At 39.7% G+C, this 14,915-nt stretch overlaps 1 protein-coding gene across 2 annotated transcripts in view; it reads left to right on the forward strand.

Moving 5' to 3' along the window:
* WDFY3 (WD repeat and FYVE domain containing 3) overlaps positions 1-14,915 on the forward strand; it is a 171,612-nt gene that overhangs the window by 59,134 nt on the left and 97,563 nt on the right. For both annotated transcript variants that reach the window (XM_062602808.1, XM_062602807.1), the window contains 4 exons: positions 3,368-3,491; positions 11,610-11,719; positions 12,692-12,853; positions 14,709-14,901. In XM_062602808.1, coding sequence (XP_062458792.1) covers positions 3,368-3,491; positions 11,610-11,719; positions 12,692-12,853; positions 14,709-14,901 — 589 coding nt within the window. The remainder of the gene's footprint in view (positions 1-3,367; positions 3,492-11,609; positions 11,720-12,691; positions 12,854-14,708; positions 14,902-14,915) is intronic.

The following is a 14,915-nucleotide window of genomic DNA, read 5'->3' on the forward strand; positions in this document are numbered from 1 at the left end:
TCAGAGTAAGACAAACTCTGAAATTGATTGGAGTGAAAAAGTAGAACAGGAGAAATATTTCACTTTCTGAAGAGTCTTATATGAGATTTTCAGTGGGAGATAAGATATATCTTGGTTCACCGTAAAATCTGAGATGACTTTCCTCTGAGACCTACTTTTGAAGATGGGAAACACTAAAGCATTGCTGGAAGTTAATTAAAAAAAAAAAATCTACTTTCTCAAGCATAGTCCTTTAGCTGCAAATGTTTCTAGTATCAATTAATAACTTGATTCAAAATCAGACTCTGAATCGCTCGGTTACTTTGCATAGTTACCTGTATTCTGTTGAACAGGTTTAAGTGAGATTGAGTACTTGTGTTACTGACTTAAGCAAAGTCCATGATGATAGAAGCATTATCTATTACAAGATTGGGATGTCTGTGTTGGGAAGAGAAAACTCCAAATAGATTGTGGAGCTCAGATCAAGGCTGTTGCACCAAACCTTTATATGCACTTCAGAATATCTCTTGTACAGAGTAGAGAGCTGTTGGAGGTGGGGCATGTGTGTATTTGTAGGGAAGCAGGGTGTGTCTGTGTAATCTGATTTTGTGAGAAGTGTGATCTTTACTGAATGAAGAGATCTAGATGGAGGAAGGTATGTCTGTTTCCTATAGATATCTCCGTGTCCAGCTACAGGCAGCTAGTTAAATAACCAGTGTATCCACGAGCTCTTTTGAGGTCTTCCTGCTTAATCATATATGAGTCTTGGTGTCACGCCCCATCCTGTCCCCACCTGCCCCCTTCAGAGGTATCTGAAGTCCTGTGTAATATGCAGTTCCATTTTCCTGATATTTTGAGGATTATTAATGAGTATATCCAGAGGAGGTAAAGCATTCTTAATTTTGGTTCATAGATGCAGCATGTCTCAAACTTGCTGTGTTTTAAACCATCCTGCTAGTTCTGTAACAAATGGGCTTAACAGACCATTTCTGTTTCCTCATTGTTCAGGGAGGCTTATGAAATGATGAATCACATAGTAATGAAAAGCTAAATCGGTATATAATTAACAAAAGATTTGTCCTCTGGAAGAGTACTCAAAAGGCTCCTTTCAGAATTCAGTGCATTCACTTAAGCATTGCTCTACTGGAGTGGCAGTAACACTTTTGCAGTATATAAAGAAAGTGGAAGGAATGATAAAAAGGCTGGTTTCAAGTAAGAGGTGCTTTGCTTACATTTTCCTGAAAGAGCCATGCTCTTTTCCTTGTTGAAAAGGTGATTTACTGGTAAAATGTTTCATACCCTATTCCTGATTTTTACTACCACCTTTAATCAAACGCGTATATAAATATCCAATGTAGGTGCTTGTTCTACGTAGTGAAAGCTTGTTTATGGGACAATGAATTAAAATTCAGTTCACCTCAGTCAATCTTTTACTGTAAATTTGAGCTCTCTGCATTTTGTGGAGTCTGCTGACAACTCTAGGCAAGCTCAGGACAGGTAGTAGGGCTATCAGTTTTTCCTCCTCCCTTGTTCTGAGTGAAAGAGCTTTAAGCAGTTAATGATGACAAGATGCTCTGCCAATGTGTTCTAGTGTAGATAACCTTGCTTAGGTTATACCAGCGAATAAGCAAGCCTTGGGGTGCTTTTCCCTTCTTAAAGCTCTGTGGAAGTTAGAGGCTCTCGAATGAACTGACAGCCAACACAGACAATTGCAAAATGAAATCTTGTGAAAGGTTTAGGGAAGTTTGGATTGTCTGTACTGGGAATGTTGTGTACTTTAATCCAAATGTGGAATGTTTTTCTCAGTCTGTTGAGAACAGTTGCCTACATGTAATGTCTGGGCATCTGTTTGCTTTCTTTAATGGTAGTTGAAATTTCCTGTATTAGAAATGCTTATGGTTTTGGTGAAAAGTATTTTAATTGTGTGCAAACTGAGTGTTCAATTTCACTGTTGTATTTCTGGCTCTGTTTCATCATGACTTTGCAATGCGAGTAGGCAGGAAAAATATTTTTGGCTGTTGTGTAAAGTGCCAGAGCAACTGATACTAAGGGGAGTAAGAAGTCAGACTTAGACAAAGGTTATTGTGTCTTGTGCCTTTTAAATTTTCTTCATTAACTTTGGGATTTCAAGGTAAGTTGTTTCTGTAATTGTCTTGCATCCTTGTTGGCTGTGACATTGTGGATTTCACTGGATGGCGCTAGACTTAAGAGTGACCTCAATCAAGTAGGCTGGCACCTCAGCCGTAATAGTATAACTGAGTTATCCCGGGAAAGGAGATGAGGATGAAGCAGCTCTTGAGTCCAAATCAGTTGTACTGCTGTAGGTTGCATCCTCTTTCTGAGCAGCAAATATAACTTGTGGAACTAAAGTTTCATTAGAAAATCTTTTACGCGTCCTGGCTTATTTCATGACTCCTGCAGGTCATGAAAGTAGCCATGAGGCAGAAAACTGTAAAGTAGCAGGGAGGTATTGAGACTGTTCAGGTGTTTAGCAAGCTAGTCTGCTCAGCTTCTGGTATCACAAGTGGTGATACCAGAATTCAGATTGCAGGCTTTGATGGTCAATATTGTGCATTTACTGTGACCATTTTAGGGCAAGGTTTATGTCAGAACTGTGGATAGAGACTCCTTTTTGTGAGCAGTCTTGAATGAAAAGCAAGTTAGCTGGAAAACTAGCTAATCCATTTTGGGCTAATGTTGTGTTCTATAGCTTAGTGCAGTACCACAGAATTAAAGCCTTTCTCCCAGTTAAATGTTATTCAAATAAGTGATTTACTAATCAAATTAATGCTAAATTACTATAATCAAATGACGATTTAGTAAAAAAAAATAAAAAATCTCTAGTTACTGCTGCTGTTATGTTCAGGAGGATCTCAAGAGAGGAGAATAAGAGAGTGCCAGCAGCATGGCATTGTCAGTTTATCATGGCAAGATGGTAACAGGACAACTGTACTTCCTAGTTCCTTCTAGAAGATTTCACACATACTTTTACATGCATTTACATGCATGTACATGCAGTTCACCCCTGTGGGATGTTTAGGTCCAGCCAGATAGTAAAGAAGTTGCTGTTAAAACAAAACTGCTTTTGGAGAATTTGCTCTGGTATTTTGTTTTTACCCCATTACGAGCAATCTCAGTGGTCTTGGCCTTTGTGGAAAACTTGTGATTCCCTTTCTCCCTTTTATTCATCAGATATTATCTCCCTGAATATGTTAATTCCAACTATGATTGTGTCTTAGAGCATGCACTGTGAAAGTCAGTCCAGTGATGAATACTTCAGTGGGAAAATACTCCTTCAAGGAGTATTACTTCCTCCAAGGAAGGTGGTAGTTCATAGTGATCCTTGTAAACTGAATGACTGTGATACATCCATTTTTTCTCATTTTAGGTGTTTGGAAATGCTCCTCCAAGTACAATGACAGAAAAATTTTCTGACCTCCTGCAGTTTACTACTCAAGTATCACGATTGATGGTGACTGAAATTCGACGGAGAGCATCTAATAAGTCCACAGGTATTGTATGATTACATGTTTGGGTGCATGTTTGGGCACAAGTTTGGGCTTTGTGAGGTGTACATTTCAGAGCAGTCAGAAGAATATTATGAGATGCCGTTTACAGCAACTGTGCAGGCTCAGAAATTTAAGTTTTTGCAGTGAAAATGTATTGTCTACTGTTCTTTGGGATGAGAGAGACAGGAGGCGGAAGAGGCTAGAGATTTTTTTCCTAGGTTACAGAGAAAGCTGGGTTCCACAAACTTGATAACACATGAAAAAGAGAGGCGTGAGCTAAGTTGCATCACTATTGGTAGAAGGAGACCAAGGACATGCACGTGGACAGCTGCTGTATCTTGCCTGAGGTGCCTGTTGGTGGTGTGTTTTGTCCCCCGGATATGTTAACATTTCAAAACCATGCATTTTGAATTAACTGCTGGCCTGAAAGCTAATAAGATGTAAAATACACTGAATATCACATTAGGACCAACACTGCCAGCCTTATTAAAATGTTAGAGGACCCCTCTTCTATTTATTTAAAGTGTCAGAGTAACATTTGATTCTCTTGAACCCTGAATGTGTGTTGGGACCATGGATGTGTATACCTGCTGATGTATTAGGATTTGCATAACTGAGGACAGTGTGTCAAGAAGACATGTTTAATTAGCTTTCCTCTTCAGTTTCCTGTTTTTAAGAGGAGTGCTTCCAAGAAGTATCAAGTTTTCATCCGTTAGATAATTTTAAGATCTGTGCTGGTTTCTCAGTTTGAAATTGCTGAAAATAAGGAAATAGCGGGCTGGAAAAGGCTGTGCAAATTAGTATACATGAAGTCAGGAGTCACAAACTGTGCCAATTACAATTTCTTTCCGTTTAAGTAGAGTGACTAACAGCGAAACATTCCAGATGGCGAAACAGATATCGTAGACAAAACCTGTTGTCTGTGGGTAAACAGGCACAAAAAGGCTTTTATTTGGGTATTTAGGGGAAATAAATGCCCAAGAGCCATGCTGGCGGAATGGTGGTGTTAGTTTGACCTTTTTTTCTGGAGAACATCTGTTGTGCCTGCTAGTCATTTGGATTCTGCTATGAGTGGCTATTTTTGTGTATTTATTACTTAAGCCATACCTCTGCTTGTTGCTCCAAGATAAGCCAGTTGTCATCCTTGACAGCTCACAAATCAGAGATAATTTTGTTATTGGTTTTGGGGGTTTTCTTGTATTCTACCACGCTTGGGAATTTAACCACAATGACTTAAAAGAGAGTTTGGTACTCTTCTAAGCTTTAATGTTCTGTTGTTTTTTTTTAAAATGGAAGGCAGACATTTTTTCTGTGTTATGAAGATTACTGTTATTTTGGTCATTAAATCCTTTCCAGATCTTGGATAAGATGGCCTGAAAGGTCTGTGTTCTGCAATTGCATTGTGACTTGATGGGGCCGTGGTGTTGCAGTTTACTTTCCAGGAATGAGCAGTTAACAAGCTATTAAAACTCATAGTTTGCAGACTTCTGTCTTAAACTATTTAGAGCTAGATAGCAATTTCCTGCAAAACTGAAAAAAATAATAGAAATTATTAGCTTCTTAGAACACACTGAATGTTAAAGACATAATGTTGTGAGTATCGATTGTGAAGGTTTTGCATTTTTTTAAACTTCTGTTCTTTTTGTGTACCAAACAAAAAGATACATCATATCTTAATAGCTATTGACAGGTAATTATATCTCCCAGCATGTTTTTAAAAGTGAAAAATTTCATTAACAACTGTATGCAGGAAATGGCTCTGGTAATATCCAAGTGCAAATTTGTGATGTTGTGAAGTGGTTGGTTTAAGTCAACAAAATTGCTGGGCTTCTTTTAGAGAGAACCTTTCCATAGAAACAAAATCAAAAGTCAACTTTAGATACTTAAAGGAAGAAATTTTACAAGAATTTGCTTCCTACCTATAAAGAGATAAATGTGTTGGCAGTATTTTTCAGGTGGAAATGTGGTAGGATTAAATCTTGCTTGTTGGTGTGTTGGGTATTTTTTGGTGGGGTGGTTTGCTTTTCTTTCCCTCCTCCCCATCTCATAGTGGAGCACAGGGCAATTGTTTTCATCAGGCTTTTGAATATTTATGCTAACAGCTATGTGAGTAGTATCTGCATTGTGGAGGCATATCTCAGTTATTCTTGGCAGGCTGTAGTAGTTTTCTCAGAGTTGTGTTTTGTGATTCAGTAGTAACTGCGCCAGCACCCTCTCTGAAGTAGTCTCTGAACACTGCCATTGTAGTTACATGATCAACTAGTTTTAACTGTGTTATTTCTCTAGTATGCATGTAACCTTGGAGTAGGAAAACCAAAGTGGTTCAAACAGAGTTAAATTTTCTTGTCTAAGTCTTTGCTGTACAACAGCAATAACCCTATCTATGAGGATTAGTGCATGCTTTCCCTTGCCCTGAGGTGTCTAGTCCATTTTAGAAGATTGTGAGGCCATGGCTGAGATAGCACTATATGCTTGAGATCTTTAGCTGCCAAATTTCCTACAATAAATCTAATTTTGTGTCTGAGTCAGTCCAGAAGTTGTGGCAGTATATGCTAAAATACACGTTCAAATGTCTGTTTCCACTGTTGTCTCAGTTCTGAAACGAGCCTTTCTTTTGGGAGAAAGTACATCTGGCTCAGGGCTGAAAGAATACAATTTCTCAAAAACGGGATGAGGACAGCTGGAATCTTGGTAGAATAAACGTGGCTACTGATGGCTGCTTTGCCTGCTGATGCTGGAGGAGAAACAACACTAATTTCATGTATTTTTTTGAAAGACACATCATGCATGCAATTGGATCTTCTGTGATTTTGCAAATATTTCAACAGCATGTCCTAGGGTGTTTGGCACATCATCATCATTTAGACCCAATCCAAAACCAAGCATACAACAGTGAAGGTTGATTCAGCCAATCCCTCCTGTACAGACAGCAGGACTTGTGTGACAGTTCAAACCAGGCTGATGGACGATGGAGTGTGGTCCCCAAAGTCCTCTGTGTGCAAGTAGGTGAGAGAGCTGCTCTCTCCATAACACATGTGCCATCAGCTGAATAGCCTGGGACCTTTTGGTTTATCATTTCAGTGAGTACCTGTACCTGGTACATGAAAAATTCCAACTACTGAATAGTTTAACATTGCAAACTTAAAGATAAATGCAAGCTGTCCCCCCAGATCAGACCATGAACGTGCGTAACTGAGTGGTTGGTGGCTTCCCAACTGCAGTGACTAACAAATAGAAAGCAAGAAACAAGGCTAAGTACAAAGTACACCTTTCTCTTTCACTCTTAACAGCTTATCATGTTGCAGCAATGTGTAAACCTGTGATTTGGTACCTTGTAGTGCTTATTCCACGTTTACTAATACTGTTTTCTAACTCAGTCGTATGTTGCCTTCATCTTGGGCACACCAAATGTGTGGCTCCCATTGTCTAATGCATTAGGATATATAAACATTCGATATCACAGGGAGGTTCAGAATGATTCCCTTAGTGATGGGCAACCTGGAAGGTCCTTCCCCAGTCAAAATATGAATAAGTGGTTATGGAGACAGTCTGTGGAAATTGTACAGAAGGGTAGAAAGTTGAAGAGTTAAAAAGCAGAATGATTCATCACAGGATTTTAACTTCCTGTCAAGGTCAGTTTCAAAAGTTTGGGCGGTTGTGTGTTTTGTGTCTTGCTTAACTGATTTCGGTCAACACTTGTGCTATATTTGCAACATTCTCTGTATGCATTTATCTCTGTATTTACTATTTCATGCTAAATTTATTTTTACCATACCTCTAGACTTATTCAGCTAATCCCTTCTACTTCCAGAAACAACATTTTCAGTTACTGTTTATAACCTCTGAATGTTGTGGGGTTGGTTGGTTGTTCCTCTCCTCCTCTTTCCCCTCCAGTTTCACTGATTTACTCAAACTGTTTTACCAGCAAAAATGCTTTTAAGTTCTTCAGGCATTTGTCTAACAGATCTGCTGAAAGACTATCAGTCTATCATCTTCAGACCACTTGAGGAGACCAGATTGATAAGCTTTGTCATAATATGTAACCAGAAAACCACATCAGTGGTTTGTATTTGGCCTCTAACAATACCTTTGTTCTTTTTAAAATTCCTTTGATCTGCAAACTCTGCCTTTATTGTTCATTTTTATTGCAGTTTACCTCTGTCACATCAGCAGAACTGATTTTATGTTTGCTTTAAATACAGAAGACTTAGTCTAATTTGTTGAAGTGCATCTCGCAGTTTGGGTAAGTTACAGATGGTAGTTAAAGGGAGTTTCTTATCTTCTACTAGTAAGTAGCCTCTTGGGCTCCTTCCACAGTGAAGTCTGAAATTTTCCTGATACTGTTACTTTGTAGTGTCTTCTTCTCTGAAGAGCTTAAGATCTTTCTTGGAAAATAAGTGGATTTAGGGGCTTCTTTCAGACCTATTTGGTATGTCAGTTAGCTTTTCTTCTGTTAAGAAGAGAGTATGTTGGAAACTGTATCACATGGTGTGCCTGTACGCCTTGTGGTTTTTTTTCATTCTATATTCTTTCTCCTGCCCTGTGTGTGACTTTCCTTTACGAGGTGATTCTGGTTTTAATTTACTGAAATGGCTCTGAAAGGGAAGCGGTAGCCTATCAGCTACTTATCAGGAGTCAGTTGTGATCAATAGCTGCTATATCTTATTGCTTTTGGTTAACCTTCAATTTCTTTTTGATGCTTTTTACCAGATCTCTCAAGGCAAGTGCAGTACAATATAGTTCCTTTCCAAGAGATCCTAGAAAGCCTATTATTTTATCGGCTTGGTTAGTGAGGCTAAATGCTGGCACAATTGAGGTGTTTATCTTTGGCTGAGCAGCTCTGTTTCTGCACAGTGCAAAGGCACCAGCCACTTGATATCTGTGGCTTGTGACTACAGCACAGCACTGTTCCTGATGATTGAAGAAAGACTTTTTGCCATCCCATTTTTATTTGGGTTGATACTTCTCTCTTACTATCTAGGCAGTAGGAATTATTTGTATTTTTAACTAGTTATCTGACTGTGTTTCCAGGTATTCCATGTAAGGAGTAGTGGAGGCTTTTTGAAGGCTTGATTAGAGAACGGGTCCCTGACATCAGATTGCTCCACACTGTCCCCCTGACACACTCACCCATACCTCCCACTCTCCCCCATCCCCTTTGGCATATTCACAGGTATTTTTTCCCTAATATTCCAACCTCGTATAAGAATAAGCTGTACAAAAGTCTCATGACATTATTATATGCTGTTTATGATACTAGAACATCTAACCGAAAGCATCATGTACTGGATTTGTCCTTAGTGCTGTTGCTATAAGCAATGATGTTGCTTTTAATGCGGTGATGCTTTTTGTAGCGATCTGAGTGGCTCTAATCCCGTTGCTTTCCATCTGCTGCTTTTCTAGGTCCAGGGTGGAAAGCATTCATGTCATATCTTATGAATGAAATGAATTCTGGTGCTTTATTCTCCTAAGCCTCTATCCTGTGTATACTGAATCCATGCTGAAAAAAATCTGTGTAGTAACCATGTGACCACATAATTGTGGTTACACTTAATGCGTATGTGCTTGCACAGTTGTAAAGATACATGTGCTTACCTATTATTTTATAGGTTTTTCTTTGCTCTTTTGCCGTTTTCTGTTAGCTAGCATATCCGAATCCTAGATTTAGTGGTTTGTCCTGGAGAAGTTGAATGACTAATGATATCTGTGTGGGGCACATAAAGTATATTACAAAAGACAACTTGAGCACTTCAAGACCAGGGAAAAGGTGCAAGAAGTAAATGAAGACTAGTGCTGGTGATAGAAATTAATCTTAAATGATAGTGTGATCAAACTTGCTCAGAGCAGCTGACAAGAGAACTTTTTCCTGCACTTAAAATGCTGTGTTTAGGTAGTGCTTAATTAAGACTGACGGTTTTGAAACGGCTATTTATAGTGTTCAACTGCTATGCCATTGAGGATGCCAGCAGCATAACAACCTTGTAAGAAGCATAGATTTGCTTAACCCCTGAGTCTAGCTTTCAAACATGACATAAAAGAGACCAGGTGGCTTTTGGAGGCTGTGCACACCCTGTTTGGTACCAGCCCTACCTGCTTACAGTCAGAGGCTAATTGCCCAGCTCTGGCTGTGGTCAGATAGAAAGAGAATGGGCCTACTAAATAGCACCTAATGCTGGGCTGGTAGGGCACTGTCATTGTAGAAGCAGCATGTGCTTTAGACACACTTGACAGAGTTTAGGAAAGTGGCTTTTGCCAGGAATTCTGTCATTTTGCTTATGTCTCTAGTGTAGGAACTATGGCTGTGGCAATGGCTGTTGTGCTTCCGGAGTTGGTCTACTCATACGCCCAACCATCTGGCTAATGTTTTGTGCTGATGGTTTTGGAAAACAAAGTGCCCACCATGTACTTCAGGTCAGTGTGCTGGGAAGTTGCTGTATGTCTGCATTTGTGTGAGTTTTAAAAAATTGCTTTACCTTTCACCTTAGTGTTTCAGGCTTTGTTTTATCTCAGTCAGTCTCATGCATGGATTTGATAGGTGCCTCTTCTTACTTTAGCGCCAGAACTTGAAAAGCCAATGGTTTGTACAAGAACCTGTTATGGGGTACATGTCAACAGTATGCTGGCCTGCATCAAAAGGAGCAGGTTGAGGGAGATGATTTTGCCCCTCTGCTTTGCTCTCATGAGACCCCACTTGCAGTACTGTGTGCAGTTCTGGGGTCCCCAACAGAAGAGGGACGTGGACCTGCTCGAGCAAGTCCAGAAGAGGCCATGAAGATGATCAGAGGCTGCAGCACCTCTCCTGTGAAAACAGGCTGAGAGAGTTGGAGTTGTTCAGCCTGTAGAAGAGAAGGCTCAGGGGAGACCTTACAACAGCCTTCCAGTCAATTTAGTCTAGTGGAAGGGGGGCTGGAACTGGATGGTCTTCAAAGGTCCCTTCCAACCCAAACCATTCTGTCATTCTACAATTTTATGATGATCATCTACTTTGTAGGTTTACTAGTCCAGCTCTGCTTACAGTCTGGTGCTCCAGAAAATTATCTTTTCAGTGTAGCCAATGCTAAAAGTTTGCAAGTACTTTGCCATATGAAATGTGTTTCAACTGTCTTATTTCTCTAGTATGCTAACTGTAGAGTAAATTCCTTTACACGTATGTTCTGGGGTATCTTGACAGCAGATGAAGCAAGCAAAGAAAGATTAAAATTGGACTTTTTTATTCAGTTCTTGATTTATTCTTCTGTTAGTAATTCTTTTGTAATTAATTTTTTAAGCAATGTTATGCATGTTTTTCCTGTCCTAGTTGACACTAAAAGCACTGAAGATGATTGATATGCAGTTACTAATGAAAAATAATTTTGGGCTTCTCTTAAGGGTAATGGACAATCGTCTTGATTGGCATTATAGACTTTTAACATAAGTGTGTATTCAGACAGCAGTGAAATAGGATTTCATTTTCTGTCAATTTATTTATTAAGGCTGATAAATATTCAGCCTAGTAAACAAGTTATCTTTGACTCTGGCTGTCAGGGAATGGTATCTGAGTCCTGAAGTGGTCTTCAGATCATTAGAAGCAGCCGTAAGTTGTTAGTGTTTTCATTTTCAAAAAAAATTAGGATGGAAATGTAATTTCTGATCTTGGTCTTAGTTTTACTTTTTGTTACTGTTTTTTATTCCTTTTGTCTTTCTGCACCTTCCCTTCCCTACAGTCTTTTCCTATTATCCTCCATATTGTTGTTTCAGTACAGTGCTTTTTTTCAGGAATAGAATACCAGCCTTTCCCACTGAGACCACTAACTGGTGGTGACTTCATGGCTGATAAAGAGTATGTTGTATTTCATAAAGCCAAAATACTCAAACAGAAGTTGCTGCATGTTACAGAAATCTGTCTGCTCATTTGAAGGATAATACATGACCTAAAGACGTACTTTTTACAGCCCTGCTAATTTCGGAGCCAAGTGTATGTGTAAGACTGGAATGTGTGTCTGGAGAGTGTAGGCCTAAGCCTGGTCCTTTTTTCAAGTCGTGCTTCAGAGGTGAATTCACGCTCAGTGCTCAGGGACGTGTTCCTTTCTGCAGACCATCTGACTGAATTTTTATTGCATGTTTTTAACTACCCCCTTACAGAGGCTGCAAGTCGTGCCATAGTCCAGTTTCTGGAGGTCAATCAAAGTGAAGAAGCAAGTAGGGGTTGGATGCTGCTCACTACAATCAATTTACTAGCTTCATCAGGACAGGTAAGTCTCAAACAGCAAGGCTAAAAAGTTGTGGGATGGGAGACACCAAAGCAATAAAATAATGAACTGCATGAACAGGCGCTAAAAGATATAACTCTATTCTGGTTTCTATGTTAAGATCCTTTTTCTGTTCTACTGCCACAGAACTCCTGCTTTAGCTGCTTGTGGTTTCAGTTCTTTTGAATTATAGACTTAACTTTTATTGTTCACTGAAGGCTTCTTTTGCATGCTGCTGCTTAGTGCCCCATGAGATGCAGGTCAAATACAGCACCTAAATCACTTGGACTTTGAACTCGGGCTCCCCTTTCAAGGAGGGCAAGAGCAGTGATGAGTGATTAATGCACAGCATGAATCTTTACTGCCTCTGCTTTTGGTGCTGCTCTCTATCAGCACATCTTTGGCAGTGTACTGGACAGCTGCATGGTTTGTTCTTTCTGCTCTAATCTGCCTTTACAATTCAGCCCAATCATCTTATCTGTGTTTAGTGTGTCACCAGCCTCCACCCCAATTTGTCTTCTCTTCCCACTGATGCTTTCATATTTTCTACTGCCTTGTTCCTTATGCCTGCTTATACCTTCTTGCCAAGTGAGAGCATAAATTGAATAGTTGTCCTCCCACTCTCATTTCTACTGCTACAAAGAATAGATAGCTAATGAGGGCTTGGCTGAAGGTCTTATAATTAACTTGTAAGCTTCTGTTGGCAGAGGCTGTCAGTTTTTGTTTCTGTCTTGTGCAGTGACTGCTCTGAACTGGGTGCCTTTGTCATGTAAATAAATTATGATCCTATTTTTAAGGTTGCTCTTCAGGTAGGCATTCAAGAATAGATGGTGAATCTGTACTGCCATGTGGACACCTCACCAAAGGTGTGAGAATGAAAAGCCAGCATTTGAATCAACTGCTTTATGGGAGTGTGACTTTTTGAATATAGTAATATGTTGAACTGTTTTTTATCTCTGTTTTTGTTTTCCCCAGAAAACTGTGGACTGCATGACTACAATGTCAGTGCCTTCCACGCTTGTGAAATGTCTATATCTGTTTTTTGACCTTCCACATGTGCCTGAGGTAGTTGGAGGAGCACAGAATGAACTACCTCTCGCAGAGCGCCGAGCGCTACTTCAGAAAGTCTTTGTACAGGTAAGAAAGGTAAAACAGGTCAAGGAATTTGCTTGAGGAATGGAAATTCTTCACATGAGAAAACTTTTCACTTGAACCAGTTTTTGCTCTTTGATTCTTCACAAAATGATGGCTTAGAGTAAGATGTATTTTCCTGCAAGCACAGTTTGAGGTTGAATTTTCACTCCCCTTGTGGTTTCTGTCCTTGGCAAATATTTCCTCCACAAAAATGCATGCAGCTTTTCCACTCAGCTGCTTAAAAGGAGCAACATATTGACTATTACTCTGTTTTAATCTAACTGGTCCTTGCCTTTGTATCTTGGGCCGTTACTGATTGAAATAGACATAGTAAAATAATTAGTATTGGTAATAACTTATGGATTAATTTAACATACACTAATTTCCCTTTAATTATGAAAATAAACCATGAATATGGAAGCAAAGAATTTAAATGTGGGAACCATCTGACCTTGCGCTATTGCAACTGTCCCTAGATATTCCAGGGACTCGATCTGACACGCTCCTTTCTGAAATTTCAGCTGGAGATCTTGCAAGGAAATTCCCATATGTTCTTCTGAGCTTTTGGAAGAAGCTGACAGTTATTAGAAAGGGGTCAGTGGTTATACTGCCAGATTCCACATGCAAATTGGATGCATTTCTATGTGAGGCATCCTTGCCCATGGCAGGAGGGTTGGAACTATATGATCTTAAGGTCTTTTCCAGCCCAAACCATTCTGTGATTCTGATTGTGGCCATATTTGCAAAACTAAGGAGGTCTATCAGTAGTCACATCCTTCAGGGATTTGAAGGCAGTGCCAAGATTTGTAAGAATACTATTTGAGAGGCATTTTGGTGCCTGCAACTGTAGAAATAAAGATGAGCCTTATTCCCACAATTACTGGCCAGTGCCTGCCTAGTAACAGTGTATGAGAACATATGCGTTTGCCTCTTCTTTTTGTCTTAGTACTGTAGGCTGTCTTCTAAAGCAGAAAGCACAATGTACCGTGAGCTATCTTTCAGAAACTGCTGTGTTGTGTTTCAGTCAGAAGAGTTGATAAATGATCAGTGTTATCACGTAGGGTCCCCTATGCTACCACTTAGGTCTTTTCTGTCCCTCTTTAAGGCCTGTAGCGTGGTGATCTATGATGAGCTGGCTGGAATAGGTGAGGTTTCAGATAGCTTCTAAGCCTCCTCCTCTGGACACAGGCAGCCTTGCAAAGTCTTCCTCCAGTTTTCTGAGAGAGAGACTCATCTTTTCATGCACAAGACACAAAATGGACATCAGATGTCCTCAAAACGTATAAAAAGGGAGTGCAGCTGGTTGTGTTTTGTTTTGTTTATGGTAAACTGGAAATTCAGATCCAGGTGCCACTTATCCAGGTAGGTCTACAATGTTGCTGAACCCTTTTCTGCCAGACTCTTCTATCTGATCTTATTTGGCCATTTTTATTTGACCAAGACGTTATGAATGCAGCTCTCCAAACAACCCATCAGTAGCCTTCTTCCTGCATTAGGAAGGGATACTACAGTTTGCTTTGCAGAGCCTGTGTCCCACTGTAGACCTGTAAATTAAGTAGCTGTCAGATTCTCCAAGAATGGAATAACCTGGTATCCATGCAAGTATGCTGTGTCAGCCTAGAAGATTTAAATTCTGCTGCTAATCTTTTGCTAATCATCTTAAACTGAACTGGGACTTGGAATAACCGTGAGTTGAATAACCCTGTCTTCAAATCAAATTATAGAAACAGCACAAAAAGGAAAAACAGCGTATTGCTTCTTTTAATGTGTATGCTAAATGGAGGAATGTTTTGCCTTTTGCTAAGACTAGCAATGATCAGGGTACTAATGCTAGATGCTTAATGACTCCTTATTTCAGATCCTAGTAAAATTGTGCAGTTTTGTGTCCCCGGCGGAAGAGCTTGCTCAAAAGGATGATCTCCAGCTTCTGTTCAGTGCAATAACCTCATGGTGCCCTCCCTATAATCTGCCTTGGAGGAAGAGTGCAGGAGAAGTACTAATGACCATATCGCGTCATGGCCTTAGTGTCAATGTAGTGAAATATATTCATGGTATGTATCTGTCT

The sequence above is a fragment of the Pezoporus occidentalis genome, unplaced genomic scaffold (genome assembly GCF_034315485.1).
Source record: "Pezoporus occidentalis ecotype Australia unplaced genomic scaffold, CSIRO_AGI_Poc_V1 ctg79, whole genome shotgun sequence".
NCBI classification, from domain to species: Eukaryota; Metazoa; Chordata; class Aves; order Psittaciformes; family Psittacidae; genus Pezoporus; species Pezoporus occidentalis.